The 27,839-nt window shown below is 43.3% G+C and overlaps 1 protein-coding gene across 3 annotated transcripts in view; it reads left to right on the top strand.

Moving 5' to 3' along the window:
- The window catches only part of LOC115794749 (histone deacetylase 4-like), a 73,974-nt gene extending 47,974 nt beyond the window's left edge, over positions 1-26,000 (top strand). For 2 of the 3 annotated variants that reach the window (XM_030750394.1, XM_030750403.1), the window contains exons 8-27: positions 5,832-5,960; positions 6,055-6,164; positions 6,649-6,783; positions 6,928-7,120; positions 9,112-9,335; positions 13,645-13,869; positions 14,247-14,442; positions 15,235-15,368; positions 15,464-15,566; positions 15,662-15,708; positions 15,826-15,933; positions 17,346-17,401; positions 17,700-17,787; positions 17,931-18,050; positions 20,325-20,422; positions 20,635-20,753; positions 20,904-21,037; positions 21,625-21,709; positions 22,088-22,232; positions 22,925-26,000. In XM_030750394.1, the coding sequence (XP_030606254.1) occupies positions 5,832-5,960; positions 6,055-6,164; positions 6,649-6,783; positions 6,928-7,120; positions 9,112-9,335; positions 13,645-13,869; positions 14,247-14,442; positions 15,235-15,368; positions 15,464-15,566; positions 15,662-15,708; positions 15,826-15,933; positions 17,346-17,401; positions 17,700-17,787; positions 17,931-18,050; positions 20,325-20,422; positions 20,635-20,753; positions 20,904-21,037; positions 21,625-21,709; positions 22,088-22,232; positions 22,925-22,967 (2,492 nt within the window). In that variant the 3' untranslated portion in view covers positions 22,968-26,000. The remainder of the gene's footprint in view (positions 1-5,831; positions 5,961-6,054; positions 6,165-6,648; positions 6,784-6,927; positions 7,121-9,111; positions 9,336-13,644; positions 13,870-14,246; positions 14,443-15,234; positions 15,369-15,463; positions 15,567-15,661; positions 15,709-15,825; positions 15,934-17,345; positions 17,402-17,699; positions 17,788-17,930; positions 18,051-20,324; positions 20,423-20,634; positions 20,754-20,903; positions 21,038-21,624; positions 21,710-22,087; positions 22,233-22,924) is intronic. The other variant, XM_030750410.1, reaches the window with a different exon arrangement.
- Positions 26,001-27,839: the final 1,839 nt, after the last annotated feature.

Here is a 27,839-nt window from a genome sequence, read left to right as displayed (position 1 = left end):
GTATGTGTGTAGCTTTGTGGGTGTGTAAAGTGTGAGTGGTGTGTGCGGTGGTGTAGCCATGAAGCGGCGGTCGTCTTACAGTGCAATTATTCACTTAGCGCAGTGGCATGCTGCTCCAGCCCTGTTGACTCTGAGCCTTCGGGCAGCTGGCTACGACAACAGATAGACCACAGTTGACACTGGCCCACACAGCTGCATTCCACCCTGGGAGAGCAGCAAAAGAAGAAGAAAGTGAGGAAGAAAGGAGGGGGGAGTTGACGAGTAAAATGGAGAAAGAAGATGAGATAATGAGTAGAAACGAGTAAAAACAAAGAGGAGAATGAAGATGGTTTTGCTGGCTGCACTGATCATTTTCTTGAGAAAGATGATTAGAGCGTAGAAAATGAGAGCTGGCATGCAGGATTTAAACTAAATCCAGCAAGTGGCACAATGGTTACACACTTAGAAAAACCTGCTTTATATGGAGAAAGGGGGGAAAAAAGCAGGAAGATGGCAGGGAGTGAAAAGATCGTCCCTGGAGTGTCAGTTCGTCCCTTGATTTCTATAAGGCTGAGGATTGTGCTCTGCTGCCGAGAGAGAAGAGAACCTGTGCCACCCTGATATTTGCCCAGAGCGCTGACGTGCTTTGCGGGGTTTACTTATGGTAATGCCAGTTTGGGAGAGTTTAGAGGCTCTTTTATATCACCGCCAGGCCATAAAATAGAGGACTGGAACCCAGGACTCCCAGCCGAAGGAAGCAACAGCACTGTTTTGTACATCTCCCATCGTCCTTTTTACATTTTACAGTGCGAAGACAGAATAAGCTGAAAGTGAACTTTTTTAAGTTCTGGCTAATTTGGTGACAACTGTGGTTACTTTTTAGAACAGCTTGGGGTATAATATAGTCCTTAGAGAAGCAAATCTGTAAGTAATAAAACAGGGAAAAGAATATCTTACAGTGTGGCTAAAGTCATTGTTTTCATGCTTCCTGACTGAAAGTGAGCAGTCTTTCATCTACATATATGACTGTGCAGAATCTTACAGCATGCGAGAAGTCCCAGAAGTGTTGTCGTTTTTTTAGTTTGTGGTACGCTTGTTCTCCAAGTTCAATTTAACAGCCACGTTTGAGAAGGTAAACTCTGTGTGGAGAGCAAAAGAGGAACCGGATTTGCTGTAACGCTGTCTCCAAAGCATCCAGCTATCATCGGGTGACGATTTTAGCTTTTTACAGTGAATTACAATAACAGGAAGTCTACACCACAAGACAATGAAGACAAAAACTTGTTTGTTGGAAAGTCAGTGCATTTCCTGTGGAAAAAACGCCATTAAACGTTAAACAGGAATAGCAGGACATTTCTTATTAAAGTCCTGGCTTTAAGTTATTACTGTGCAATGGTGCATAATTGCTGAATTCAAATTCAATTAATGGCTTTTGTGCCAATAAAAACATGATGGTATAAAAACCACTGGTTTAATTTCAAAACAATCTAAAGGTGTAGTTCAGTTTCTTCCACATTCAGTCTACTGGCATTACAAAGAAAAGCTGCTGTCACACATCAAAGAAACAGGCTGGCACGGCCTCGTGGCCTAACCTCCCCGCTTTAGTGTGGTGTGGCCAGCCACAGGTGAAGTCTTTGTCAGTAAACAGGCTGTAAAACTGAAAGCAGTTCAGAAATTGTGGCTCGGTGAAATGAAGAGATCTTGAGCGTGGTGCTTTCCAAAGCCAGCCAAGAGGGGATTTGACCCTTTAACACCAGTGCAGCATGCATTTAGGGGCGAAAGGGCATGACATGAACAAAGACCCTGTCTGGAACATGTTCTCACGCACAAATAAAGATGCGGACGGGGTCAGAAAATGCGATAGAGGCAGAACAAAGCAAACCGTTCTTGTGTTTTAACTGATGAGCGAGGGTGTTTTGTTGCCTCACCGGGCAGCATGTCTGCGTGAAATACAATAACACATACAGTTGCCAAACTATACAATATGCGCTGTCGCTTGATAACTGGACCGTATAACTCTCCTCTATATACAAAGCAACATGCGGCTGTCTGATTGCAGGGCATCACTCACTGAATACAAGCCGGGTGTCCTGGTTGAGGCCCCGTTTTAACAGGGCCACAAAGCATTGTTTATGCAGGGATATCCCAACTGATTGCATGTGCTCATGCTTGTCCTAGGCTAATAATAAAGCTTTCACTAGGTAGAGCAGTTCTAAACAGCAAACTTAAACGTAATTAAATAAATAATTAGTCTACCAAAATGAAGCTAATTCTATGCAATAATTGCCAAAATTAGCAAATGAAGATTGGTCCAAGAAGCACGATAATGCAACCTAGTTTTCTTCCCTTAACACCATCTTATATGTTAGCAATTGCGTTTCTGTGAGCACCTCTTTAGCTTTCTCAAAGAGCAGAGAAAACCTATTTTCAGTTATTGACACTTTTTGTCAATTCCCCTTGGCTTCGACTTTTAAAATGTGTCTTTTTTCTGCTAATAAAGGAACCAAAAACCTAATTACTCTACCTCAAAGGGCCACTTATTATCCTTCCTTCTTCTGTTGTCCCTTTGCCTAATTTTCCTCACTAACAGACGGTTTCTGTAGATCAAATTGTAAGAAAGTAAAATGCGCCATAAAACTTCAAAGCTGTAAATGTAATGATGACTCCGAACTCTTTTCATTCTGTTTTAGATACATTTATTCAGAACTCTTTCTCCTCAAAGGGTCACAGTCATTCACTATTGATCATTACGGAAAATACGCACCGTGCAAAAACCTTGATCCACCCCTTGTTTCTTTATTCTTTGTTTCCAAGGAGCTAGACAAGGTGATTCCCAAAGAGCTATTAGCCAGAAACCTGGCATATCTCAGCATGATGTGCACTGTGTCTTTAAAAAATTTGAGGAAACTGGACAAGTGGAGGATAAAAGCAGAAGTGGCAGGCCTAAAAAACAATCTAGAGCACATTATCAGTATCTAAAAGTCATGTCCTTAAGAAAAAAAAAAATCTAGCAATGGCCTGACACAGGACCTGAAAGATACATCTGGCTCTTCAGTTGATCCATCTACTCCTCACCGAAGCCTGTATTTACATGTATTTTTCACGTATTTCCCATTTTCCTAGCAAAATATGAGGAAAGGGGAGTGTCTTGAGACTTTTGCACTGCATTATAGATACAGTAGATGTACTTTTACCTTGGTCTATTACAACAAAATCAAAGATTTCTGAATCTCTTGTCATTTTTGGTGAAAATAATTCATACAAATTTTTATGACAGCAAAGCAGCTTTCAAAAAGTTAAAAGCCTTAACTGTGGTCTTCGCTCCATTTTGACCAAATATTGTTCCTCTGCTTTTTCTTTGTTGGGAAGAACAAAGAAAAAGATGCTTTTATTTTTCTTTTACAGGTACTTGGTTTAGATCTAAAAATCTAAACCGGAGTCATGGGGTCTCAGAAATTCTTCATCGGATTTGTAGTAAATTGGCTTCGAAATCCACCTCCCCTCAACGTTAATTGGTTTGACTCCATCTGGACTGAGCCGTCCTTCCCACTTTGTGTTACTGTACCTTCACACCTCATATTTCACACTTGTGTCTTCTCCACACATTTATTTTTACTTGACACTGCAAACAGGAACAAGTTCATGTTTGATCAGCGTTTCCTAAAAGGAGCAGTTGCTCCAGTGATGCCAGTTTCTGGGTGCTTGTACCTGTACTGTCACTTTTAAAAGAGATGTAGGAGCAGATTAATCAGGTCGTGTCATAATAGGGGTTAGAAATGCCCTGTTTTTGGTTTTATCTGTCCTTTGATGATTAAAAATTGGATAATGAATAGAAGAATTATCCAAGGCTGCTGATTGGCAGGGCAAAATAAACAGAGCATTAGCCTCCCTGGCCTGAGCCAGGGTGACATGCCGTTCCCTTCTGTCAGTGTCCATTCACAAGTCTGTGACAGCATACAGAAAAGACCAAAAGACCTTTAGCCAGTCAGACATGCTCCCAAATTGGAGCTAATTGTTTTTTAGCCACAATGCCTTTTGGAAAATCAGAATTTGGCTTGTTTGAAACCATCTCAGTAGGCGGGAGGAATTGCACACTAAACGAATAGCAGCATGTAACAGTTTGTATACCAAATAGGTTTCATAACAGAGCAGCTCCGTGGAAGGTGCTGCCCGGCAGATCAGTGTGCAGGGCTCTCATTTTAAAGTCTGAAAGTCTGCATGATCGTAGCTCAGGTAACTCTCATACCCCACTGATTGATTTGTCCAAAGCTGCACTGCTGCCAGTTATCTGTTTAACATCGAGGAGGTTTGACAGGGGTGCTGGCTCCTGGGTTGGTGTTGGCAAGAAGACAAAATAACCATCTACCAGAGGTAACAGAAGTGGAGGGTAATGCTGTGGTTCAGTGATTTCCAACCAGTGCAATGAGTATCTCAGGGGTTAGTTTGGAAAGATTTATTCAATCATTGTGGATAGTTAAAGAATTGAGTGAACGTGAACAAGCTTGAGCAGGAAGGTTAACACTTATTGTAATGGACAAGAAGAACAAAATAGCAGCCGTGATATTTTTTAAATATTTATTGGCTGCCGGACAATAAAACATAGAGAGGGAATTAAAAACAATGCTACTGCCTTGATAGTATTGACATGAAAACATATGGGACAAGAAAATAACCAAAATATATAAAATAGTTCCATATCCTGTCAGACCAAAAGAGATATGTATGTATGTACATAAGATCAGGTAGAACCAACAAAGATGTGCGAACGTCCCCTCAGCCGAGCGACATTTGCCACACTGAGGAGATACCGATGAAGGGACGCGGTTCAGTTTTGTTTTGGAGTAATACAACCTGTGTACTGGATCAAGCTATAGTGCATGTTGATACAACACTGATAAATAAAGGACATACTGTAGCGTCTTCTCAAAACTCTGCTGACAGTTCTGTGCTTAAATCCTTGGTCCAAGCTGAAGAGACAGGAGTGGAAAACAAGCTTTGATACTAAGTACAGTTTCATAATTAGGAAACCTTTCCTTAACATATCATCTAATTTGAAGGTCACCAAAAAAAGTCAATTTGGAAGATTGTATTTAGTGCAAAACTGTGAAAATGATGAAAGCTGCCCGTCAGTGAGTTAATAAAAGAATTGTAATAGCTAGGTGAAAGTGTGGCTAAAAATTAGCCAAACTTTTAGTCAGGAAATAGTATGAATAAACAAATATGTTAGTTAAACATAAGGGGTAACATTGTCTGTATATAGTGATATACAGTAGACATCAAAAAGTAAGAATAAGAAGTTGTAAATTATTCTTCTAAAATTGTGGCTAAAAGTTAAATAGTTCACAAAAAATGTGGGCTCTACTAGCAGAATTGTTAGCTAAATATAATGACTGCACCAATGAAATGTATCAATAAGCATAATGCAATGAGTAAAAAGTTGTACGAGGCTAATTAAAATAGTAAGCTAAAGGCAACTGCAACATTTAACTAACGGGATAATTTAGAAATCATAAATTGGGTTTAGCTAATCTCATTTGGACATCCATCCATTTTCTGCTGCTTTTTTTTTGGGGGGGGGGGGTCTATTTCAACAAGTAGCTTTGAATTTTTATGACCTTTCTCTGCATTCAACAAGAAGCAGTGACACACTTCAGTACAAGTGCGCACAGGTCAAAAACACAAATCCGTTAATCAGAGACTTGCTGAAAATGTTAATTCTAAATGGATTACTGACATTTAGAAACTGTGCTAACTTAGAAAAGGCTTTCTTCATTAAGGCACCTATTACAACACAGTGTTAAAATTAGATTATGTCAAAAAGAACTTGGGTGTCTTTGCATCCTTCCTTTCAGCATCTGAGCCCAACCTGAAGCTGCGCTCCCGGCTGAAGCAGAAGGTAAGCGAGCGTAGGAGCAGTCCGCTACTGCGTCGCCGAGACAGTCCCATCACCACCGCCAAGAAACGCTCGCTCGACATGGCAGGTGAGAGGCAAACAAATGGCATGCTCAGAGTGTGTTGCTCCACACTGCTGCTGATTTCTTGTGTGTTTGATTTGTGTGCCGGTGTGCGTTTCAGACTCGGCATGTAGCAGCGCACCCGGCTCAGGCCCAAGCTCTCCAAATAACAGCTCCAACAACATCCCTAATGAGAACGGCATCACTGTGTCAGTCTCCAACAACACGGAGGTAACACACACACACACACACACACATACATTTGCTTATATCTTGAGCTGTTGTTGATGCCATTTATCTTCCAAAGACTTGTTTTTTAATTTTAGCAGAAAAACGTGCTAAGTCTGAACTCTAAAACTGTGGCCTTGCTCCTTTGTGCCAGCATTGTGCTGCAGCTTCTGCAGCTTTAAAACATTGCAGCCTTGAGTATGTACGAAGGCTGTGACTGAGGGATCTTCAGATTATTGTTCTGCAGACAAGGAGGCAGGCTGAGGAGCTGGCAAGATGCTATTTGTGGCAGCCATTAGGGGCACTCAGGCAGTGTGGAGGAGGCTTCTGTCCATGACAATTTTACATCAGCAGTGAGGGTGCAAATGTAGCTGTTTCCCTGAGTGTGGACTTCTTCTGTGTGCTGATTATTTTTTTTTTCCTTCTGTGTGCTGGAGTTTTTTTTCATGATGCAACTAAAGATAAATCATTTAAATGTGTTTTCCAGGCGTCTTTGGCCCAGAGGCTATGCAGCGGTGCTGAGCGGGGCTCCATTAGCCAGCTGTCCCTCCACACTTCACCATCCTTACCCAACATCACCCTGGGGCTGCCTGCCACTGCCACGGCCACTGCTGCTTCCAGTGTAAGGAGGAACCTGCTGCCAACTTGACTGAACAGCTTTCAGATTGTGCATCTATTTGACTGTGAATTTGTTTGTTTGGAGTGCATTGTATCTAAGCATTTATTCAAATAAGCCCGGGCGGTCTTTTCTCTCCCTCTTTTCCAGGTGACCTCAGCCCAGCAGGATGGAGGCCTTCAGCCGGCCCTCTCCCTCAGCCCTCCCTTCCTCTCCGGTGGCCACTTGACCTCCTACTTGGCGGAGGCTGGAGCGGGAACAGGCGGGCATGGTGCACACAGTCCCTTGCTCCAACATATGGTGCTGATGGAGCAGAGTCCAGCGCAGAGCCCCCTGGTGACAGGTAGGGAACATAATTGAGCTTTGATTAGATAAACCAGTTAACTTAAAAGCATAGACTATATATAAAAGATGGAGATAGCCACTGGTTTCCATTTCAAGGATTAAAATTTGGTATTTTTGCCATTACCATAATGCTTTGAAGCCAGACGTGACCATATCTGGATGAGAGGGTAGATCTTGGGAGTTGTTAGCTAAGTCTGACTGCCTCCATTATTTACTATTAATTTAATGATTATGTGTAACTTGCAGTGCTGTGCAAAACTCCTGAGTAACCCCTTATTTCTTTATATGTGGCTTCCAAAGAGCCAGACTATATTGTAATTTTTTTTTAAGTGGTCTTGAGCAACAGTTCTCCAGGCTTTCTGCAGAGCTGTCAAAGAAAGTTTTTCTTGTTTTTCTATGTATGTTTGGACATAATTCAATAAATCACTGCACCCAGAGCCCATTTTTCTAGCAAAATATAAAATAGATAGATAGATAGATAGATAGATAGATAGATAGATAGATAGATAGATAGATAGATAGATTAGCAACTTAAATGAAAAGTCAAAATTTTTCTGTTTTGCTCCTAAAACCATCTGGCTTCTCTTTTCCTCTCTCTCTCTCTCTCTCTCTCTCTCTCTCTCTCTCTCTCTCTCACACACACACACACACACACACACACACACACACACACACACACACACACACACACACACACACACACACACACACACACACACACAAAATCAAACCATCATCACTGTGTGTCCCCTCACTCTGACAGACCTCCATTCATTAGCTTGACCTAATGAGCTCCTTTCATATGTCAGCATATGCTGACTGAGTATGACATGGGTCCATTGTGTGCCCTTTCTCATCAGCTCATTCATTGACTACCATATTGCATCTATTTTCAGTGGGGCGTTAGCAGTGAATGAGCGATGACGCAGATGCAGACGCATGTACAGCGTGTGCGAGTTTTTGTCTAAAAGCGCACAGGCAAAGATGTCTCCATGCCAACGTCAAGAGCGAGAGAGTGTGGATCTATACGTGCACCAATAAGTTACTTCTGAGTTTAGAGTAGGGGACTGGGGAAATATGCACTTTTAACCATAACAACTCTATTATCCAACTAACACAAACTTTTCTGTCTCATATCAGCCCTTCCCAGCTCCTCCTCTGTAAGTTACACACCCACAGTTTGAACGCACAGGCTCAGACGGGGTCTGCTTTCTTACTTTTCTCACTGCTGTGATCCTCCGCAAGCTGATCTGAGCTGCTAAGATTATCTTGTGTCACTACAATGAAAGAATCACAGTATAGCAGCACAGATGGCTGTTTTTATTTGGTTCACAAATACATCTGCTAACTAATCCTAGGTCCAACACCAATATTAGGAAAACATCATATATTTATCTTGAATCTGAGTATTCTCATCAGTGCGGTTTATACTAAGAGTTCGGGATTTTCCTCAAGATGTTTTCGCTCCAGTCATGATGTTCTGGCAAGTCTTAACCAGACCCCATGAGCTGTATCGAAGCCAGCTGGACCTTAGCTGCTTCTCCCACTTCGTTCGGACATGAACCCGCTCCCGATTCGATTGGACCGATTCTGCTTCTGATTTTTAATTTGGAAAAAAAAACAGGGCGGTCGTTGTGGAAATGCTGTCATATTTCCCTTGAGCTAACCACCAAAATAGACCGCGCAGTCACACAACCATGAATCATTATGACACACAGTCTAAATAGTCGCTCAGGTGCTTAGAGCCACAGTAAAACACGTCATCAACAAATCACTGGTTCAGCAGAGCTTTCCCAAACAGCTACGCGAGCTGAAGCAGTGTTGTAAGATTTTGTAAGAAAATGCATGAAGCGCAGGGCCCGTATCGGCCTGAAACAATGCTTTTGCTGTTCTTGACAAGCGAGCGCCTGGCCAGACTAATTTGGAACAATCCTGTTGTTGGTTTCTACTGTGCCTTATGTAATAAAGTCTCCCTTGTTTGCGTCCTAGGTGTAAGCGGCCTGTCTATGCCGTCAGCGGCCTCCATGGCCAAGCTGCAGCGGCAGCACCGGCCCCTGGGGAGGACCCAGTCGGCCCCGCTGCCCCAGGGGAGCGCGGCCCAGGCTCACGCGCAGGCCCTGGCCCTGCAGCAGCTGGTGGTCCAGCAGCAGCACCAGCAGTTCCTGGAGAAGCATAAGCAGCAGTTCCAGCAGCAGCAGCTCCACCTCAACAAGGTACTCGATTTGATTTCGTTTTAATTGAACTGTGATTTACTTTCATTTAAGAGGGATTTGTCTCTGAGTGTGTTTGGATGCAGTTGGTTGTATCGTGTGTCTGCGCTGTTACATAAACGCTCTCACTGTCCAAATGACAGCAGGTGATTCAAGGGACCAGAAATCTGATATCGCATTCACATAAACGGATAATTAATCGAGGCTATAAGCCTCAGAGGGCCAGCTCTGGAGCTGTAGTGTAGTAGTTTGCGTAGGCAGCACCGGGCAACACAGCCAATAATGTGTTAGCTGTGGCTGTGTGTGAAGTTGTTGACTTTCTTCTGCCCTTTTCTTTCTCTCTGTGTAGTATTTTTGTTTGTGAGTAGGCGGAGGCAGGTATGGGTTCGCATGTATAGCTGTGTGTGTATTTGTGTGTGTGTGAATGCTTGCATCCACGTCTCTGTGACTGTGGCCGAGACAGTTGCCACGGGCTCCGAGGTAACTGTGCGCTGCCATGGCAACCGAGCGGAAGCCTCTGCCTTATATGGGCAGGGAGGAAGCGAGCAGCTGCTGCTCTGGATGGCTTTACCTATTCAAGCAGAGTACGTGCTGGAGGAGAGGTGGGTGGATGAAACAAGGGATTTCCTCTCCTCCTCCTCCACCTCCCCCGCACTGCTCTGCTCTGCTCACTCCCTTCATATGTTTCAGAGCTCTCAAGTGGCAGATTTTTACACAAACACCTCTCAAACAGCCTCCGGCACGCCAAGGACGGCTTTCTGCTGTTCTGCCAGGACAAAAAGGAAAATCTCTATTTTAACATGTTATTCTGTCAAATTAATACAAGAGGGGGGATAAAAGGCTGTTTTTGATACTTGTTGTGAGTGTTACCTTGGAGAAGCATTCTTTGGTTTCAGCCCCTTTTATACAAAGATTTACTCTTTTTTTCTACATCTGACGAGTTGAACTAAACAAAGTCTTTTGGTTTCAAACCCTCGTGCTAGGAAATCTGTACATATTCAAAGGAGGAGTTCAATATTTTAGGAAAAATGGTTTTATATTTTGCGCAGAGTTAGGTGAAAGGATTGGTCACTGGTATGTGTGTGCAGTAAATTTGATGCTATAGTCAGCAGCTTATTTCAGCATCTTAGAGCCAGGCTCTGTCCTAATGTAGTAAAACCTGCTTAAATATGTACAAACACTGCTTTTTGTTTGTTTGTTTTTACGAGGTATGTTCCAGATCGTGACTAAATTCCTTGACTTCTGTCACCACGAGTTTGTTGTACTATTCCTTTAAAATGTGTATACATCTACTTAGGTGTAACTGTTATATAATTTTTAAACATGAAAGTTTATAAACTGTCATTCTCGTTAGGTTGGCTTTAGTCATTAAAAGAGCATCAGCTTCAGTTAAACTTCCCCTGCATCAGTGTTACAATCAGGGTGACCAGATCCCAACAAATCAAAGGTGGGACAAAGAGATTATTGGTGTGGGACCCAACCTGCAATGTTGCCGTAGTAGAGCTAACTTTTAAAAATAACACACAACAGACTATATAGGTTGCCAGTTAACATGCGAAGGCATTTCTTTATTTGAATGACGCTTTTTCGAGCGTAAAATAGAGCTCAAGTTTTATTGTTCTTGCGTGGCAGTTGCTCCTAATAACTCAGGAACGTACAGTCCCTCTTTTCAAAAATTGTCAATCTGAACAAACTGCATACAAAGAATACAAAAAAGAACAGACAGGTTGCTGACAAATGCTTCTGCTACTGGTGCCTTAAAAAATGTTTCAACTGAGTGTGAGCCCAGGATAGCAGAGCCAAAAGGAAGACTAATATATTCTAATGGAGGAACTCTTATAGGAAATGAATCTGTTCTTGAGTAAAATAGAATTACACTCATTGGTTCCTACTCTTATACTTTAGGTGACCTTTCCTTTATTTTCTCAAGCAACAATTATGAACACATGTCAGTACTGTGCCTTCAAATGACACATTATTAAAGATAGCCAGGCTTTTTTTTTTCATTACTCATTTAAAGTATGCCAAGCCATCCTCCTAACCCCAATCCTGTTACTTGATTTTTTTTTTTTTTAATGCAAAAAAGACAAACGCAAAAACTGTTCAGGTGTATAAAATAAAATCACATCAATAGAAATCAAAACAAGCCGGGAGGGAACGTGAACAAAAAACTCGGATCTTTTCAGTTTTGTCCGTCACGGCAGCAACAGCAGGTATGCCCACACAGGCTGTGCACTTAAGCGCCCTGGAAAGAACCTGGCTGAAACACAAGAATTACACCGGTGTAGTATTAAAATCTAGCACCGCGCTCGAAGCCCAGAAACAGTCAATTTTATAGTCTCAAAGTTCATCTTACCTTAGATGTTCTTCCTCACTTTGTACTTTTTTGCTTGAGCACGCAGCTTCCAACAAGGCCAAGGTGTAAAATTCCTTCCAACTATATCCAAAGTTCACACTTTATAAGTTCCACTGAGAACCACAGTGCAGCGGTTTACACATTTGGTGGTTCAACGAGCAAATGATCCCAGGTTCCATCTTGGGAGGAGATTCAAATCCCTTTGGGGTTGCATGAGGCAAAAAAAAAAAAAAATCAGTCAAATCAAACGTGCAGCACTGGCCGCTGTCGCAGCCTCTTGTGAAAAAGGGGTGCGCCGGTTTTGCTGGTTAGTATCTATGAGGGAAAAAAGTCTCTTTACAAAGGCTTTGGTAACAGGGATTTCTGAAGAGAAAGGACGCCACAGCAGCCATATTTGTTGTATCAAAATGTCATAAATATATAATTAGTTTAGTCAGGAGTGGATAGTGGCGATGTGGTTTTGTTCTGTGCACGTAGGTGGAAACCCTAAGACAGGAAGATCAGGTTCACGGTGAGAGAAGATGACTGCGTGGTCACGTTTCTGAACTACAGCTAAATGGTCTCCAGACTTCAGATATCTCTGTTAGAAAAATCTTCACAACACAGGCAAGTCAAGAGCACGTGTCTCGTTGCCAAACTCCACAACAAAGAGATGCGTGCATGATGAAACAACATTGTCAAAAAAAAAAAAAAAAACAGCATTAAGAAGAAACTGGGGGTGGAGGCGGGTTGCAAAGCGGCTTGCAGTTGCTGCAGAGCCTACAGACGAGCTACAGCAACGTCAATACTGCGCCTAATGTAAGATCTACCAATTTGATGTGTACACAGGTATTAGCTGAGCCCTCAGCTGAGTGCAGACTGAGCCTGACTTTGTTGGCTTACCCTATGCTTCTTTAGTAATTAGTCACATATGAATGTAATCAGTTAATTATTGACAAAACAGTTAATTTACCAATATAAATTCCCCTTTAAACGTGTCAGTACAGTACCAACTGTAATAAAACTAAAAAAACTTTTCTCTCTTTTATCTGTATGTCTGCTTTAAGTCGACTGTTTCATGAACCCCACGCAGTCCCCGCTGCTAATAAAATAAAGGACATCAGTTTGAAGCAGATGAAAAGGAGGATTCTGGGAAAGTGGAACAGAGGAAGGGGGGGGGGGTCAGATAGGTCAGGGGAGGAGGTGAAAAATGGGGGTAAAGAGACGTCTGTTTGGATGCAAAGACAAGAACAGTACCACAGAAGAGGAGGAGGAGGAGGGGTTGAAAGGGAGTTGGTGAATGCTCTGACGTCAATGCTGTCCCTTGGCACCGAGCCAAGGGGACCCAGAGGCTTGCAGCCCTGGGAACACACACACACACACACACACACACACACATATACACCTTTCCTACACACACACCTGTAAATGTAGCCCACTCTTGAGACTTCCAGCAAACACTTCTCTTTCTCTCAGCCTTCATATCATAAACTCTATGGAGGCGAATACTCCCGGGCCCTTTCAATGGTTCATGTCAGTAAAAGTGAATGAAGAGACAACTGAGTCACTATTCGGTTAACAGCAGGCCCCAGAATGAGTCGATGAAAAGAGGCACAACGGGGAGTGTGGAATGTCTCTGTTCAGCGAGACACATTTTGCCCTGGAGTACAGTCGGGAGAGCGGCTACTCACATTCAATTAAAAAGGATAGGTTTGAAATGAGCAAGACACCAATCTGGCTGAGTAATCCAAATTAAGCTTGTTAAAAGAAGAATGCTCCAGAGAAAAGAGTGGTTTGCCAGGAATTCGTTTCAGAGGAGAGCGTGCCCGTTTGCCTGAATGCAGCCTCACACATTGGATTTGTCACATCCCGCTGTTCGATTGTGAAATAAATTTCACGTCGCAGCATCATCGCCCTCCGCCCTCACTCCTCACTCCCCTCTCTCTCTTCTCTCTTTCTCTGCGCTGTGTCCCGCAGATGATGGCCAAGCCCAGCGAGTCGTCCGTGGGCCGTCAGCACCAGAGCCACCCCGAGGAGACGGAGGAGGAGCTGAGGGAGCACCAGGATGGAGGAGCCCTGCCACACGGGGTCACCATCAAGCAGGAGCCCCCCGACCCCCAGGAGCTGCAGGAGGAGGTGCTGCAGCAGCAGCAGCAGCAGCACAGGGAGAGGCAGGCCGAGCAGGAGCTGCTCTTCAGACAGGTAGAAGATGAGGAATTGAAAAGTGAGACTTTAGCCCTGGTTTAGCTGTAAAACAACGTAGGCAGAGAGAATCAGTGTGGAGTTTTAGAGAATCTGCTTGGCATAAATGTACTGTAGGTGTCCCCGGGGAAGTCCTGGAGTGGGGAACACTCAAGGAAATGCAATTTGGAAACTTTGTGTCCCATGGCACCCCTGTGATTAAAAGCAAAGGCATGATCAAAGCTACATTATTTGTTTTGGCTGCCACCTTTTGGCCAAAAGTTATGCTTGCAGTAAAATAACACATCACAGTGTTTTATCTTCGATTCAGTCACATAACGCCTTATAACCATTTTCCAGAATTCACAGCCTTTATTTTCATTTTTGTGCACGAGCAGCAGGCCCTGTTGTTGGAGCAGCAGCGGATTCACCAGCTGAGAAACTATCAGGCCTCGATGGAGGCTGCCGGCCTGTCCATCTCCTTCCCGGGACACCGCCCCCTGTCCAGGGCCCAGTCATCTCCGGCCTCCGCTTCCTCCTTCCCGATCAGCGTCCCTGCACCCGATCCTCCAGTCAAGCCTCGCTTCACCACAGGTTGGCGTCGCCCTCCTCTCCCACCCGAGCATCCCTCCTGTCTTCTCACTTGTAGCTGTTTGTTTACACTGTAACTCAAATCGAAAATCACTGTCAAGCCGCCAGTAGTCTGCACTGCCAGTTTAGCAGGCTCCCTCTTGAGTTTCATTTCCATCCTAATGCACTAGGGAAAGGAAAGAAAAAAAAAATCACCCAACAATCAGGTGAATTGGCCAGAAAATGGTGTGCCGGTTCCAGCCTCCATCTGGTAGCAGAAATAGACAAGCTGGATAAGTAAATCTTGCCAAAACCTTTGTCTCTCCCACTCTTTGTTTCACTCAGACTCACATGGAAATATAATAAGGAAGTTGAGGAGAAATCATTTTTAAAGAATCTCCTCCCAGCCACTTTAGCTTCTGTTTTACCAAGCGGACTGTTGTGACAATTTCTGTGTGCGTGCACCACAGCTGAAGATATTTTTAGTTTGGCCTACTTTGCTCTGATTCTGTTCCACACTAAATAGCAAAATATGAGAGAAAAGCAAAACCAGTAGTGAATATGAGGCTGTAACGTTTGACATTTTGAAAGACACATTGATCTCAGGCATCAGATTTTCAAAATAAAAGGGCAAGGAGGTCTACATTTGGGCAGCTGTATTCTGCAGAGTAACAAAAATTCAACAATAAGAGTTTAAATTTAGCACACTTAAAAATTTAAATAGTGAGACACAACAATCTAATAAATGCAGAGGGATATAAGACCTGATTTACTCTGCTGCTGCTGTTTACTGAACGTTTCCGTGTGTTTTCCCAGGCCTCGTGTACGACTCCCTAATGCAGAAGCATCAGTGCATGTGCGGAAACACCAACAGCCATCCAGAGCACGCGGGGCGCATTCAGAGCATCTGGTCTCGGCTGCAAGAGACTGGACTCAGAGCTCAGTGTGAGGTACGTTAAAGAAAACTGAAACATTTACCACCATCGCGCAAAGTAGTAAACCGCTTATGAGAGCTGAATCCATCTGTGTGTCTGTCTGTGTGTAGTGCATCCGTGGGAGGAAGGCCACTCTGGAAGAGCTGCAGACAGTTCACTCTGAAGCCCACGTCCTGCTGTATGGAACCAACCCACTCCGACAGAAACTTGATTGTAAGCCTTTACACGCGCGCACACGCATGCACACACCATTCAAACTACTCAGCTGCTAACAGCTTCAAATTTACTGTTTATTTCCCGATCACCAGGTTCAGTCACCCCCATGTTTGTACGACTCCCGTGTGGAGGGGTGGGAGTAAGTAATACTCAGTTTGCTTTGTTTAAAAGGGCTCAAACAGCTCACACTTTTCACGCTATTTAACAAATTTGTTAAACCAGCTCAGTAACGTAAGGTTTGCTTTTCTGGTCTTAGGTGGACAGCGACACCATTTGGAATGAGGTCCACTCCTCCAGCGCGGCTCGCCTTGCTGTCGGCTCTGTGGTGGAGCTTGTTTTTAAAGTCGCTACAGGAGAGCTGAAGGTAACCTTGAGTTAGCTTTTCTGTTATCCCGTTCTCTGTTTCCCACTATGCTCAAGTTTTCCCGCAGGCTTTGAAAATGTTTCAGAGTGAAGCCCAAAGTCACCAAAGTTTAGGATACTTTCTTTCATTCGGGCTCTTTCTTCGCTGTTTTCCAGTCTTGGGAGATACAGTGATTCCCTCAGGATAGATGAGATAAAGGAACAGTTTTTAATCAGCATTTGGCTAGGGTCAGTGTCACATGAGGCGACACCTGGACCCTACAGAGGTTGCACAGGCAGTCCAACTCCTCCAGGATGGCACATTAATACGTGCCATGGCTTGAAGGTTTGCTGTGTCTCAAGCACAGTCTCAAGAGCAAGTTACTCTAGGAGAGCTGGACAGGGCCGGAGAAGACCGATCAGCGGGACCGGTATCTTCTCCGTGCAAGAAGGAACGGGATGATCACTGCCAGAGCTACAGAAAGACCTCCTGCAGGTCACTGGTGTCAATTTCTCTGACCAAACAATCAGAAACAGATTTCTTGAGGGTTGCCTGAGGTCCTGATGTCCTCTAGTGGGCCCTGTGTACACTGCCTGTCACTGTGGAGCCTGTGGAGCCAGGTCTACCACTGAGAGCGGGTGGAGAACATTACACTACCTGTAACATCGTTCAGTATGACCACCATGTTTGATGGTGGGTCTGGGGAGGCAGAATCCATGGAGGGACACACAGACCTCTTCAGGCTGGGCAACAGCACCTTCACTGGCAAAACAAAAACTCAAAAACAAAACAAACTCTTAAAGATGGCTCATTTTATAGGCAGAGGTTAGTGGAGCTATGAGTGTTTAGCAGACTAAACAGTTAAACTTTAATACATTGACTAGTTTGTTAAACTAAAAATTACTTCCATCAATGTGCCACACCAGTCTACTGTTGCGTTATGCAGTCACCTTTCACTACCTGAGAGCATGACTGCCTGAGCATGAAATGAGCTCCAGTGTGCAGCGTTCCCCTCTTTAGGCACAGCTTCCTAGTACTCCCAATTAGTTCACTTGCTATCACCCACTGAGCCCACTGAGCTCCACCTGTAGTGACTGCCCTCGGGTGGTCAGCACACTGCTGTTTTGTTAAAAAGCTACACAATCATCGTCAACAAATTCTCTTGCTTGTTTTTTTTTTTTTCCCCTGAAATGTAGCTGTATAGTATCCTTGTTGCAGTCTGCCTGTTATTACAGTTATTAAAGCTTCAGCTCACTTTGTATTGCTTTTGTATTTAATGTGTTTGTTACGCTCTCAGCGTTAAATTTGATTCATGTGTAAGAGTTTCCCACTTAAAAGCTAAGTTATGATGTTTTTAACGGCGGTTGCGGCGATCACAGAGGAAACAGTGATGAGTGCTAACAGACTCCTGTCGCTCCCGTCTGTTTTTCCAGAATGGTTTTGCTGTGGTCCGCCCTCCTGGACACCACGCAGAGGAAAGCACTCCCATGTAAGGCCACGGCCATCGCCGCACTCACTTGGAGACACTTAATCTGCACGTATACAAATACCAGAGCTGGAACAGGCTCGTCTGGAATAGAAATTACATAAACCATTGAGTTTATTTGCACATAAAATTTGGAGTGCCTTTTATTTTGCCAGCTTTCTCAGGGGCTGCTTTATTTATTTTCCATATCCTCCTCAAAAAGTGTTTAAATTGTCCCATAAAAAACATGAAAATGGAGCTTTGGCAAAGATGAAATTCATAACAAACAGGAGCTCTCTCCCTCTGTCTGCTGCTGTTTCAGGGGTTTCTGCTACTTCAACTCTGTGGCCATCGCAGCCAAACTGCTGCAGCAGAGACTCAACGTCAACAAGATCCTCATCGTGGACTGGGTGAGCCTCGACCGACCGCATCTCTGTCCTGTGACAGAGGATGCGTTTCTTTTTCTTTTTTAAGACCGGTTAGATTTATTTTCCTTTTGTTTTTTAAAGGAAGAAACAGTTGTGTTCATATCACGTGTGCTGTCTACCCTCAGGATGTCCATCATGGCAATGGCACCCAGCAAGCCTTCTACGATGACCCCAGTGTCCTTTACATATCTATTCATCGCTACGACGACGGCAACTTCTTCCCTGGTAGCGGAGCACCTGATGAGGTGAGTGTGCGCGACCTGAACAGAATACCCTCGTTGCCCTTTTTAGTAATCTAGTCATGTTTTTGAGTTACACTCACTGGCCACTTCATTAGGTACACCTATTCAACTGCTTGTTACTGCAAACATCTAATCAGACAGTCACATGGCAGCAAGTCAGCGCATTTAGGCATGTAGACATGGTCAAGATGACCTGCTGATGTTCACACTGAGCATCAGAATGGAGAAGAAAAGTGATTTTGAAGCGACTTTGAACGCAGCGTGGTTGTTGGTGCCAGACAAACCCACGCAACCATCTCTAGAGTTCACAGAGAAGATGTTTGGTACACCGTGCTAGCACTGGGTTGGACTCTCTTTTGCCTTCAGAACAGATTTAACAAGGTGCTGGAAACATTTCTCAAATACACTAATCAAGCATCACATTATGACCACTGACTGCTGAAGTGGATAACACTGATTTTGTCTTCAAAGTTGATGTGTTAGAAGCAGGAAAAATAGGCAAGCATGAGGATTTTAAGTTTGACAAAGACCAGATTATGACGGCTCTACGACTGGGTCAGAGAAGCTCCAAAACAGCAGCTCTTGAGGGGTGCTCCTGGTCTGCAGTGGCCAGTAGCTATCAAAAGTGGTCCAAGGCTCACTGATGTGGGGAGCGAAGACTGGCTGTGTGGTCCAGTCCAACAGTTGAGCTACTGTAGCTCAAATTGCAGAAAACGTTAATGCTGGTTCAGATAGAAAGGTTTCAGAATACACAGTGCATCACAGTTTGTTGTGTGTGGGGCTGCTTAGCATCAGGCTAGTCAGGGTGGCTATGCTGACCCCTGTCACCTGCTGAAAGCACCAACAATGGGCACCTGAGCATCAGAACTGGACCATGGAGCAAGGGAGGAAGGTGGCCTGGTCTGATGAATCACTTTTCTTTTACATCACATGGATGGCTGGGTGTGTGTGCATCGCTTACCTGGGGAACACCTGGCACCAGGATGCACTATGGGAAGAAAACAAGACTGCTGAGGCAGTGTGCTGCTTTGGGCAATGTTCTGCTGGAAAACCTTGGGTCCTGCCATCCATGTGGACGTTACTTTGATACGTGCCGTGTACCTAAGCACTGTTGCAGACCATGTACACCCTTTCATGGAAACAGTGTTCCCTGATGGCTGTGGCTTCTTCAGCAGGACAACGTGCCCTGCCACAAAGCAAAAATGGTTCAGGAATGGTATGAGGAGCACAACAAGGAGTTTGAAGTGTTGATCTCAGTCCAGTCGAGCATCTGTGGGGTGTACTGGACAAACAAGTCTGATCCATGGAGGTCCCACTTCACAACTTACAGGACTTAAAGGATCTGTTGCTGACATCTTGGTGCCAGACACAGCAAACCTTCAGGGGTCTAGTGGAGTCCATTCCTCGGTGGGTCAGGGCTGGTTTGGCTGCAAAATGGGCACTAACACAATATTAGGCAGGTGGTCATAATGTTATGCTTGATCGGTGTATTTTGGTCCATACTGACATGATAGCACCACACAGTTGCTGCACATCCATGATGTAAATCTCCTGTTCCACCACATTTCAAAGGTGCTGTGAGTGCATTACACATTTGTGTTAATGAACAGTGGACCTGGTGTACCTAACAAAGTGGCCGGTGACTGCATATGCTGTTATCATGGCGGGTGCTCATATTATACATGACCAGTTTTACATAATGAGATCAGAGTATGTATAATTAAGCCCTCCCAGCTTCAGACTGTGTTTTATGGCTCAGTGTGATGAAGAAAGTTGCCTTAAAGGGAGATGAGCTCCAACGAGTTGTTGCAGACAGTGGATGAACTGGACTGCACCGAGGCAAAGTATAAAATAAATAAAGATCATTTTAAACATGAAGCAGAGTCCAAGAATAAAAACTGTGGAGCTGGAAATGATAATGATAATAGGCCCACTTCAGCTTTGACAGTATTGAGTGTGGTTGCCAGTTTTTAGTCCACACTTCTCTAAGCTGGTCGCACTCCAAGTTTATGTTATCTGTTGGCTCTGGATGTATCTTGTTAGTTTCCAATTGAACTCCCTCCAACGATCACTTTATTAATGCTTTATGTTCTAATGGTAGTTTGAAAGACAGTTTGATGAAACAGTCTGAAGTAAAAGCTTCAAACTACAATTTTATATAAAAAAGTATATATAGCTGAAAACTATATTTAGCTGAAAGAAGAGCAAAACAGCTAAAAGACAGTGAAACAAGTGGGTTACACTCAGTCCACATTATGCACATGCTCGTCTTCACAGGTTGGCAGTGGCCCTGGAGTCGGGTTCAACGTCAACGTTGCCTTCACCGGAGGTCTCGACCCGCCCATGGAAGATGCGGAATACCTGGCTGCCTTCAGGTACCAGATAAACTTTGAGCACGAAACAGTTAAAAGCAAGCCTGAACTCTATAATGCTTTTTTTAAAAACTGATTAATAATCAGGTTTAATTATTTGCCACATTGTAGCCTTCATATTAAATTAAACTTCTCTTTGGATTATCGTCTTTGCTCACACTGAAATATTGGCTGCTGCACTCTTTAATCTTTGAACTCCACCCTTCCACTCTCAGGTCAGTGGTGATGCCCATAGCCAATGAGTTTGCTCCGGACATCGTGTTGGTCTCTTCTGGCTTCGACGCCGTCGAGGGACACCCCCCACCGCTGGGCGGCTACACTCTGACGTCCAAATGTGAGTGCGAGATAATTTGCAGTGTGTTTCTTATCTCACGCTCCAGCCCTCAGCCACACAAACACACATGTGGAAGGTTTACGGCCGAGTCTCTGGGTGCCACAGATACATTCAAGTGCATTCACCCCAATTCCTGCAACCTCTCCTCAGGTTTTGGTTATCTGACCAGGCAGCTGATGACCCTCGCCGGAGGCCGCGTGGTCCTGGCTCTGGAGGGAGGTCACGACCTCACCGCCATCTGCGATGCCTCCGAGGCCTGCGTGGCCGCCCTGCTCGGCCAGGAGGTAAAGAGGTCGCTTTGAAAACACACAAGGCTGGAATCCTAATAAAAGCATGTCTCAAAGGGTCGATGTTAGAAACAAAGTGGACGGGACAAAGTAGGGCATGAAATTCTGGCAACTCCAATCTGATGCTGAATCAGGCTCTTTATTCCTGCATATGTCTGTCATATATACCGCTACATGTGTGTGTTATATGGTGGATGCACATGTTAAACATCTTGGCTCTGTATGATGTCAAAACCTGCGTGAGGGGCAGCCAATGAAGGAGGGATAGAGCTAAAAAGTCTCGTTTTAACAGTGGATGAACTGAGAAGGCGCCCAATGAAAGATGAATAAGGACTATTTTGAATAGTTCTGTGAATCATTCAAATCTGCTCCAGTAGAACCCAAGATTCAAAACATGGAGCTGGAAATGAGCATAATAGGGGCCCTTTAAGCTGTAATTTGATCACCTAATCTTATTATATGTAGAGACAGTGTTGGAAGGAAGGCTGAGATTCATTCAGAGGGTTTTAGGTCAGGCTGTTGGAGCTGGAAGCTTTTACGTGCTCATGTTTGCGTTCTCTGTGTGTTTTCATTGTCCCGTGCAGCTGGACCCACTGCCCAAGGCCGTCCTCGAGCAGAGGCCAAACCCCAACGCCGTTCGCTCTCTGGAGAAAGTTTTAGAGACTCACAGTGAGTTTACCGTCAGGAGCACAAACTCATAACACTGATACGCACAGAGTGCATCTGTACGTTCATAAACAGGCAGGACAAGGAAATGTTTCTAGCCTTCATGGAAGTAATCATCGAACGGCAAGAGTTGAAGGGAAATGAGTCATACTCGACATGTCATCGCATTAGTTTTAGTTTTCTGTGACAAAACAAAATCGCACACAAAAAAAAAAAACTGTAAAGAAAGAGAAAAACATTTGCAACATTTTATTGTTCTGTCTGTTGTTTTGCATTTTTTTCTGGTTCCAGCTACTTTATCATGTGGTCTGAGCTTCGTTCATCTGAGGTATACTTTTATTCACTTTCCCTGTTTCTCTTTTATTTTCTCCGTCCTCTTAGGTAAGTACTGGCGCTCGGTGCAGCGCTACTCGCCACGGCTCGGACTTTCTTTGCTGGAAGCCAAACGAGGAGACTCGGAGGAGGCTGAGGCCGTCAGCGCCATGGCCTCTCTCTCGGTGGCCAACTCTAATGCCATGGATCAAAGGTGAGGAATCCAAAATCACAGGTAAACACGGTGCTCATTTCTGATCTCGCTCCCAGAGTCCACATCTTGAAATACTGATATAAAATACTGATATGGAATACTGATTGTAGCTGCTGGAACAACAATTACAACTATAAAGGACTATGGAGGTAATTTGTTATAGACATAATCACATTCTCCATTAAGGCTGCTCAGAGTTAAATTACAGCTAAATATTCAGTGACTGGCAGATAATTGAACAAATATTGCTAATGTTAATTAAAGTATTATTTGTATACCCAAATATGTTTATATACTTGTCTCAAAATCCTAGATAAATCTGTTTCCCATTAACACGTGTAAGGTTAAAGAAGAGAGTCCCTGATCTGAGGTCACCTTTTGTTTGAATGGCTTAAATCAACGACTTAGATGAGAGCATGGAGTGCATCTATTGACCGGCCTCCTGTACAGGTGTCATGAATTTGGAAATCAGCACAGTTTTTGGAATCAGGCTGCAAACATGTTTGTTTCTGCTGTACAGTTGGGCATAATATAGGAGTTAATGGGGATTGACTCAATTTTGGAGCCAGCCCCAAGTGGCCCCCACATTTTTTCAGTCCTAGAGGTAGCTGCAAGAAAAAGTAGGTGTTGTGGAGGAAATATATGGTTATTAACAGCCTGAGGTTTAATATTTCTGTATTATCCTTTCTCAGCAGGCCAGAGGAAGAGCCCATGGAAGAGGAGGAACCGCTGTAACCGATGGAAACATGAGGGTGTCACCGCGTTACCATTGACCTCTCCGGAGAATGCCTCTTTGATCAGCAAAGAGTCTCGACTGATCCCTTCATTTAGTCCCCATAACCCGACTCACCACGTCAGTCACCTTGATTGGCGGCCCCTCGGCCAAAACGAGGGAGAAGGGGTGGGCTCAGCCTCAGGAGTAGGGAGCCAATCAGAAGACAGAAGAGGACTGAATTGGAAAAAATTATTTAAACATACCGGCAGCGCTCGCTCAGAGACATTTTTTCTGTCAGTCTTCGCACCCAGACGTTAGCCCTCGGCGGCTGACCAAGTGATCACGGCAGCGGGCGAGCATATTTGGAGCGGGTTGGGGGGGGGGGGGGGGACGAGATCAGATCTCGTCACAGAAAGGTGTGATGACACTTGGGCGCAGAAACATACGGTGCTTTACGGTGCTGCCCTCTGACCACATTCAGTACGGACACCAGGGACAGCGGACGCCCCCGGCTGCCAAAAGGCGAGCTTGGGGATTTTCTTTTTCCTTTTTTCTTGACTATTTTTCCCTAAAGAAATGGGAGCATCACGGCAACTGAGATGATACTTTACTAAATGTTTTCACTGTGGACTTTGGTCGGGCCGAAGTTTGAGTAGGCTTTTGCAAAGATTTGATGGTGAGACTGTCGCCTCGCCGGACCGGCCTGTTGTTGAAGGTTGACGAGTGAGAGGAGTGCCTTGGTGAGGGTCCGCCTGATTTCAGGATTGTTCAGGAAAAGATTGCCTTAAGATTTTCTCGCTGAGGAATTGGCGCGAGGGCGGGAGAGACGGAGGAGAGCTTCAAGTCCTCTTGGGGGACGGGAATGACGAAAAATATAGCAAACAATCTTTCAGCATGTTTACTTAGAACGTGACGAAGACAGCATTTATGTCTCTCACAGCCTCTCTTGAAGAGTTACTTTACTTTTTGGATGGATCTATTTTTCTGTAAAAAAGAAGAAGAAAAAAAAAGAAGAAAGAAATGAGAGCGCTTTGTAAAGGTAGTTGCCAGCTTCAGTAGATAAAAAAAAAAGGTGCAAACATGGAGACCTTCAAAGAAGGAGTTAGAAAACTTTCGAAAAGGTTTAGCCTTTAATGTAGCTTCCCTTTAATCGAAGTCGTCGCTTTGTAAAACGCATGCATTTGAGCAGAGAGGCCAGACGTGTTTGTTTTTTTTTTGTTTTCTTTTGTTTTTATCTGCAAGATATTTTGAATGTTATCCAAAAGAGAAAGCCAAGCAAGAGAAGCCAAAGCATGAGTTTGGATTTACAGCAGTACTTTAACTCCACGTCGTTGGCAAGCCGACAAACATTTCACGTATTGGCCCTTTAAGACGAGGCTCCCAATACCCCAGTTCAATGTTTACTGATTTCCTCCTTCACAGATCAGGTGCGCCTGCCGATCCCATGCTTTGCCGGTTGGCAACTACCTTGGTTACTATCGTGAGCTAAACATCAGCCATGTATATTGAATTGAATATATTTTGAGAGGCAGTGATGGAGTATTGTCTTGTTTGTATCTACATGTATGATTTCCACATCAAGTTGTCAATTCTGCAACATCAGAAGTGTGTTTGGTAAGCGTGTCCACTCTTTTTTTTTTTTTACTTTTTATTGTATAAGATTATTTTTCTAACTTTTTTCATCCATAGATTTTGTTCTGTGTTTTTTATCCATTTTCTGGATAGTTATAGGGCTGCCATTCACGTCCTTAGTACTATTGTTCTTTCTTTCTTTCTTGTATTTATCAAAACTAAGGAGCAACTCTTTCTTTCTTTCTTTCTACGGCTCCCTTAAAGCCTTTCTGCATTTTCATCGATGATGTATTTATAACATGTACTGTTTATAGGAGATTTGTATATGGAAAATTTATAAATGTACTCTAAACTAATGACAGCTATGATATTGTGAGAAAAAAACAACAAAAAAAACAGTATGGTGTAAGATGTTACTCCATGAACTTTAAAAAAGCAGCATATTTAACTCGTCATCGACTGCACTGTTTTCGAGTGGTTATTACGCGGCACTGCAGTTGACTTTTTAAACACCTACAGAGTCGAGACATTTGATCACTTTGTTGCCTAATCGAAACATTTTCCTCTCGTGCATGAGCGACATGCGCTTACCTTTCAACTGTGACGACACCTCCCCTGCTAAAAATAAATAAAGAGGTTTAGAGGCCACCTTATGTAGCTAGCTGAGTTTTCCGTGGCGGGAAAATAAAAGAAGGGGACACAGATGTCAAAGAAAGTGGATTTTTATTTTTCTTTAAACCAGCTCGGGACGGAAAACATCAGCCAATAATTTTAAAGTCCTTCTCCAAGCATGTGTTGCACTACTGTGTCCGTGACGTCAGTGTTTCCTTCTTCTCTTTTTCCTGCTTTGAATTGGTCTGACACCACGAGTAGCTCAAATACATTCGAATGAGCCCCCGTCTGTCAACTGCTTTGTTAAACACCCGATTAAAGACGACTGTCATGTTTATTTTAATGGGACTTTTCACCCTTCCCCCAAAAATATCAAATGAACGTGTTTTTCCTCTGGCCTGTCGTGATTTATCCATTTAGATTGTTTTGGTGCACGTTGCCCAGTTTTGAAGATATCAGCTGTGGACATGCCTGCCATCTTTTGAATGTAATGGGACTAATAAAAAGCTAAAAAAGAAAATAAGATGACCCAGTTACACAAGAATATCCACAAACCTTGCTGTGAGGAGTTTCATGTAGGAACTATTTTCTTTCTACCAAACTACATCCACCATTAAAGGCTTAGATACCACAATCGGGCTTGTACAATGTATCTATGTCAGCGAGGACTTGGGAGATCTGAGTATGTGTTCTGACCCATTTCTATGTATAATGACACCTTTTGTGCTGCTTTTTGATGTTCCAGTGAAGGAAATGCCTAAACCAGGGGTCGGCAACCTGTAATCCGGAAAGAGCCATTTGAACCCGGTGAGAGCCGCAAATACTAGTGGAAGCCGGTAGCGGCTACCGCGAGTGATGCATATATTGAGAAACGAAAATAAATAATTATTTATTATTTTAATATTTCAAGATCACAGTAATGTTCCAATTTAAAACTACAACAAAAACCGAACTGACAAAAATAAAATGCACTTCAATTGTATACTTATAATTTACTTACGTGAGCCGCACAGAGCCGCAGATTAAGCCTGAATGAGCCGCGTGCGGCTCCGGAGCCGCAGGTTGCCGACCCCTGGCCTAAACTAAGCAGCAGGGAATAACATTCCACAAGTGTTAAAATTTTACTGTTACAAATATGTTTAGTTTGAAAGGATTTCACAATCTACAACTACAACAACTTTTTTTTTTAAAGCTGACTTAATGTTAAGTGGCTGTCCTCACACTAAATAAACCTAATGCAAGCTTTAATCTATGCCAGATGCGAGCTTTTTTGGCTGGTGGATGTAGACAGTAGAAAAAAAATTGTTGCTGAGTTTCTCAAATGTATTTATTGTGTCTCCTTAAGTATCACAAGGTGGGTGCCATATTTAGAGCCCGACCAATATTATCGATGGACTGATATTATCGATGGACCGATGTTATCGAACGATATTAGCTATTTACCAAGCTATCGTTATTAGCATATTTAACAGCTGATACATAAAAATTGAGAAAAACAACGACAAGAAAAACACTTAAGACGTGTTATGAGATGTGTTGATATTGCATAGTGTGTCCACCAGAGGGCACTCTGCAACACACTCCAGCAGAGTGTAAACAAATAAGTACACCTAACAAACTTATACATTGAAAAATTTCTACGGCCAAAACTGGGCAACTCACACCAGAACAATTAGACTTGGATAAACAGCACTACAGGCTGGAGGAAAAATATGTACGTTTGAGTTGATATCATTTTCTAAACTTGTAAGATTTGAGATTAAGTTGATATTTTTCATGGCTAACCAAACATTCCACTCGTTACTCATTTAAGTTGTAGAAACTTTACTTAACTCTTTTTTTTTTTTTTTTTTTTTTTTTTTTTTTTGCCGTCTGCTCGCGCCAAACTTTAACTCTTTGCATGGTTTGTGAGTCAGCATGCCTGCTTGTCTGTGTAACAAAAAGTGTATTTGCACAATAGAAGAACACTGGAGGACTTAAATATTAAAAAAAAAACAAAAACAAACAAAAAAAAAACTCCCTTGGCAACTCCCAAGAGCACCAGGAGGGATTTTTTTTTTCTTCCTCTCTGGTGGGCAAACAATTCAAAAGACTTTGTCCAAATAACTCCACTGAGAAACATTTGATATCGTTCTTATTGGATAAGTGATTTTTAAGCACTTACAACTTGTATGAACTGTGCTTAAGAGAAACGTGCTCTGCCAAACCTCTGCTACATTCAGACCTTAAAAAGACTCCCAAAGAATGTTCCTCTATCAAAGATTTCTAAACGGGCACTAGAGAAATCAGCTGAGAAAAGGTTTGGAAAATAAAAACAAAAGGGCATCGTCGTTTGATTGTCACACCCACCTCGGCCAGTTCTATACATATATATATAACCACTGTGGCTCAAGAGCAATTCTTGGTTTACATGTAAATGGATTTAAAAAAAGTTATTTTTTGTTTGTTGTTTGTCTCTATTGATGAAAAATGTTATCTTTCTTTGGGACCTACGCTTTGGACATTTCATCTCTGACATCATCTATAAAATATATTTCTGAAAAATACAAGTGGCTCCTGTTGTTTGTCATTTAAAGTGGGTCACTGTTAGGATAACTTGTTGCTGCCTCGTGGGTTTTCGCCATCAGCAACAAGCAGTCTGGACCAAATCAATACGAGAGACGTAGAGACCGCTGGTGTCTGCTCATGATTTAGCTGATGAGGCAAAG

The sequence above is a fragment of the Archocentrus centrarchus genome, chromosome 2 (genome assembly GCF_007364275.1).
Source record: "Archocentrus centrarchus isolate MPI-CPG fArcCen1 chromosome 2, fArcCen1, whole genome shotgun sequence".
In the NCBI taxonomy this organism is placed as follows: Eukaryota; Metazoa; Chordata; class Actinopteri; order Cichliformes; family Cichlidae; genus Archocentrus; species Archocentrus centrarchus.
The sequence above is the reverse complement of the archived record's forward strand: the minus strand, read 5'-3'. Positions and strand labels throughout refer to the sequence as shown.